The sequence below is a fragment of the Oncorhynchus masou genome, unplaced genomic scaffold (genome assembly GCF_036934945.1).
Source record: "Oncorhynchus masou masou isolate Uvic2021 unplaced genomic scaffold, UVic_Omas_1.1 unplaced_scaffold_1454, whole genome shotgun sequence".
Classification (NCBI taxonomy): Eukaryota; Metazoa; Chordata; class Actinopteri; order Salmoniformes; family Salmonidae; genus Oncorhynchus; species Oncorhynchus masou.
The window spans coordinates 65001-70000 of record NW_027004520.1 but is presented as its reverse complement, the minus strand read 5'-3'; the positions used below and the strand labels follow the sequence as shown (position 1 = coordinate 70000).

The 5000-nt window shown below is 41.3% G+C and overlaps 1 protein-coding gene across 1 annotated transcript in view; it reads left to right on the top strand.

The window, feature by feature from the left end:
• Positions 1 to 5000, top strand: part of LOC135530900 (protein CLEC16A-like) — a gene marked incomplete at its 3' end in the record, with an annotated part of 94344 nt that overhangs the window by 56990 nt on the left and 32354 nt on the right. The window contains 1 exon segment of the mRNA XM_064959070.1: positions 4731 to 4842. Coding sequence (XP_064815142.1) covers positions 4731 to 4842 — 112 coding nt within the window.

The following is a 5000-nucleotide window of genomic DNA, read 5'->3' as shown; positions in this document are numbered from 1 at the left end:
GTGTTCTAGTGTAATAACAGGCTGTGTGTTCTAGTGTAATAACAGGCTGTGTGTTCTAGTGTAATAACAGGCTGTGTGTTCTGGTGTAATAACAGGCTGTGTGTTCTGGTGTAATAACAGGCTGTGTGTTCTAGTGTAATAACAGGCTGTGTGTTCTAGTGTAGTAACAGGCTGTGTGTTCTAGTGTAATAACAGGCTGTGTGTTCTAGTGTAATAACAGGCTGTGTGTTCTAGTGTAATAACAGGCTGTGTTCTAGTGTAATAACAGGCTGTGTTCTAGTGTAATAACAGGCTGTGTGTTCTAGTGTAATAACAGGCTGTGTGTTCTGGTGTAATAACAGGCTGTGTGTTCTAGTGTAATAACAGGCTGTGTGTTCTGGTGTAATAACAGGCTGTGTGTTCTGGTGTAATAACAGGCTGTGTGTTCTGGTGTAATAACAGGCTGTGTGTTCTGGTGTAATAACAGGCTGTGTGTTCTAGTGTAATAACAGGCTGTGTGTTCTAGTGTAATAACAGGCTGTGTTCTAGTGTAATAACAGGCTGTGTTCTGGTGTAATAGCAGGCTGTGTGTTCTAGTGTAATAACTGTGTGTTCTAGTGTAATAACAGGCTGTGTGTTCTAGTGTAATAACAGGCTGTGTTCTAGTGTAATAACAGGCTGTGTTCTGGTGTAATAGCAGGCTGTGTGTTCTAGTGTAATAACTGTGTGTTCTAGTGTAATAACAGGCTGTGTGTTGTAGTGTAATAACAGGCTGTGTTCTAGTGTAATAACAGGCTGTGTGTTCTAGTGTAATAACAGGCTGTGTGTTCTAGTGTAATAACAGGCTGTGTGTTCTAGTGTAATAACAGGCTGTGTGTTCTAGTGTAATAACAGGCTGTGTGTTCTAGTGTAATAACAGGCTGTGTGTTCTAGTGTAATAACAGGCTGTGTGTTCTAGTGTAATAACAGGCTGTGTGTTCTAGTGTAATAACAGGCTGTGTGTTCTAGTGTAATAACAGGCTGTGTGTTCTAGTGTAATAACAGGCTGTGTGTTCTAGTGTAATAACAGGCTGTGTTCTGGTGTAATAACAGGCTGTGTGTTCTAGTGTAATAACAGGCTGTGTGTTCTAGTGTAATAACAGGCTGTGTTCTAGTGTAATAACAGGCTGTGTGTTCTGGTGTAATAACAGGCTGTGTGTTCTGGTGTAATAACAGGCTGTGTGTTCTAGTGTAATAACAGGCTGTGTGTTCTAGTGTAATAACAGGCTGTGTGTTCTGGTGTAATAACAGGCTGTGTGTTCTGGTGTAATAACAGGCTGTGTGTTCTAGTGTAATAACAGGCTGTGTGTTCTAGTGTAATAACAGGCTGTGTGTTCTAGTGTAATAACAGGCTGTGTGTTCTAGTGTAATAGCAGGCTGTGTGTTCTAGTGTAATAACAGGCTGTGTGTTCTAGTGTAATAACAGGCTGTGTGTTCTAGTGTAATAACAGGCTGTGTGTTCTAGTGTAATAACAGGCTGTGTGTTCTAGTGTAATAACAGGCTGTGTGTTCTAGTGTAATAGCAGGCTGTGTGTTCTAGTGTAATAACAGGCTGTGTGTTCTAGTGTAATAACAGGCTGTGTGTTCTAGTGTAATAACAGGCTGTGTGTTCTAGTGTAATAACAGGCTGTGTTCTAGTGTAATAACAGGCTGTGTGTTCTGGTGTAATAACAGGCTGTGTGTTCTAGTGTAATAACAGGCTGTGTTCTAGTGTAATAACAGGCTGTGTGTTCTGGTGTAATAACAGGCTGTGTGTTCTGGTGTAATAACAGGCTGTGTGTTCTAGTGTAATAACAGGCTGTGTTCTAGTGTAATAACAGGCTGTGTGTTCTAGTGTAATAACAGGCTGTGTGTTCTGGTGTAATAACAGGCTGTGTGTTCTAGTGTAATAACAGGCTGTGTGTTCTGGTGTAATAACAGGCTGTGTGTTCTAGTGTAATAACAGGCTGTGTGTTCTAGTGTAATAACAGGCTGTGTGTTCTGGTGTAATAACAGGCTGTGTGTTCTAGTGTAATAACAGGCTGTGTGTTCTAGTGTAATAACAGGCTGTGTGTTCTGGTGTAATAACAGGCTGTGTGTTCTAGTGTAATAACAGGCTGTGTGTTCTGGTGTAATAACAGGCTGTGTGTTCTGGTGTAATAACAGGCTGTGTGTTCTAGTGTAATAACAGGCTGTGTGTTCTGGTGTAATAACAGGCTGTGTGTTCTAGTGTAATAACAGGCTGTGTGTTCTGGTGTAATAACAGGCTGTGTGTTCTAGTGTAATAACAGGCTGTGTTCTGGTGTAATAACAGGCTGTGTGTTCTAGTGTAATAACAGGCTGTGTGTTCTAGTGTAATAACAGGCTGTGTTCTAGTGTAATAACAGGCTGTGTGTTCTGGTGTAATAACAGGCTGTGTGTTCTAGTGTAATAACAGGCTGTGTGTTCTGGTGTAATAACAGGCTGTGTGTTCTAGTGTAATAACAGGCTGTGTTCTGGTGTAATAACAGGCTGTGTGTTCTAGTGTAATAACAGGCTGTGTTCTAGTGTAATAACAGGCTGTGTGTTCTAGTGTAATAACAGGCTGTGTTCTAGTGTAATAACAGGCTGTGTGTTCTAGTGTAATAACAGGCTGTGTGTTCTAGTGTAATAACAGGCTGTGTGTTCTAGTGTAATAACAGGCTGTGTGTTCTAGTGTAATAACAGGCTGTGTTCTAGTGTAATAACAGGCTGTGTTCTAGTGTAATAACAGGCTGTGCGTTCTAGTGTAATAACAGGCTGTGTGTTCTAGTGTAATAACAGGCTGTGTTATAGTGTAATAACAGGCTGTGTGTTCTAGTGTAATAACAGGCTGTGTTCTAGTGTAATAACAGGCTGTGTGTTCTAGTGTAATAACAGGCTGTGTGTTCTAGTGTAATAACAGGCTGTGTGTTCTAGTGTAATAACAGGCTGTGTGTTCTAGTGTAATAACAGGCTGTGTGTTCTAGTGTAATAACAGGCTGTGTTCTAGTGTAATAACAGGCTGTGTTCTAGTGTAATAACAGGCTGTGTTCTAGTGTAATAACAGGCTGTGTTCTAGTGTAATAACAGGCTGTGTGTTCTGGTGTAATAGCAGGCTGTGTTCTAGTGTAATAACAGGCTGTGTGTTCTAGTGTAATAACAGGCTGTGTGTTCTAGTGTAATAACAGGCTGTGTGTTCTAGTGTAATAACAGGCTGTGTGTTCTGGTGTAATAACAGGCTGTGTGTTCTAGTGTAATAACAGGCTGTGTGTTCTGGTGTAATAACAGGCTGTGTTCTGGTGTAATAACAGGCTGTGTGTTCTAGTGTAATAACAGGCTGTGTGTTCTAGTGTAATAACAGGCTGTGTTCTAGTGTAATAACAGGCTGTGTTCTAGTGTAATAGCAGGCTGTGTTCTAGTGTAATAACAGGCTGTGTGTTCTAGTGTAATAACAGGCTGTGTTCTAGTGTAATAACAGGCTGTGTGTTCTGGTGTAATAACAGGCTGTGTGTTCTAGTGTAATAACAGGCTGTGTGTTCTGGTGTAATAACAGGCTGTGTGTTCTAGTGTAATAACAGGCTGTGTGTTCTAGTGTAATAGCAGGCTGTGTGTTCTAGTGTAATAACAGGCTGTGTGTTCTAGTGTAATAACAGGCTGTGTGTTCTAGTGTAATAACAGGCTGTGTGTTCTAGTGTAATAACAGGCTGTGTGTTCTAGTGTAATAGCAGGCTGTGTGTTCTAGTGTAATAACAGGCTGTGTTCTAGTGTAATAACAGGCTGTGTGTTCTAGTGTAATAACAGGCTGTGTGTTCTGGTGTAATAACAGGCTGTGTGTTCTGGTGTAATAACAGGCTGTGTGTTCTAGTGTAATAACAGGCTGTGTGTTCTGGTGTAATAACAGGCTGTGTTCTAGTGTAATAACAGGCTGTGTTCTAGTGTAATAACAGGCTGTGTGTTCTAGTATAATAACAGGCTGTGTGTTCTAGTGTAATAACAGGCTGTGTGTTCTAGTGTAATAACAGGCTGTGTGTTCTAGTGTAATAACAGGCTGTGTTCTAGTGTAATAACAGGCTGTGTTCTAGTGTAATAACAGGCTGTGTGTTCTAGTGTAATAACAGGCTGTGTGTTCTAGTGTAATAACAGGCTGTGTGTTCTAGTGTAATAACAGGCTGTGTGTTCTAGTGTAATAACAGGCTGTGTGTTCTAGTGTAATAACAGGCTGTGTTCTAGTGTAATAACAGGCTGTGTTCTAGTGTAATAACAGGCTGTGTGTTCTAGTGTAATAACAGGCTGTGTGTTCTAGTGTAATAACAGGCTGTGTGTTCTAGTGTAATAACAGGCTGTGTTCTGGTGTAATAACAGGCTGTGTGTTCTAGTGTAATAACAGGCTGTGTGTTCTAGTGTAATAACAGGCTGTGTGTTCTAGTGTAATAACAGGCTGTGTGTTCTAGTGTAATAACAGGCTGTGTTCTGGTGTAATAACAGGCTGTGTGTTCTAGTGTAATAACAGGCTGTGTTATAGTGTAATAACAGGCTGTGTTCTAGTGTAATAACAGGCTGTGTGTTCTAGTGTAATAACAGGCTGTGTTCTAGTGTAATAACAGGCTGTGTGTTCTAGTGTAATAACAGGCTGTGTTCTAGTGTAATAACAGGCTGTGTGTTCTAGTGTAATAACAGGCTGTGTGTTCTAGTGTAATAACTGTGTGTTCTAGTGTAATAACTGTGTTTTCCAGAGATAGAGATGGTGGTGATGGACAAGGGGAAAGAGACGTTGTCGTCGACGACGGAACAGAATATCACCGACGAGGAGAAGACTGCTGCCGCTGCTCGCACACAGAGGAGGAGGTACACACACACACACACTACAGACACACACACACACACACACTACAGACACACACACACACTACAGACACACACACACACATACACTACAGACACACACACACACACACACACACACTACAGACACACACACAAACACACACACACACACGGGACAC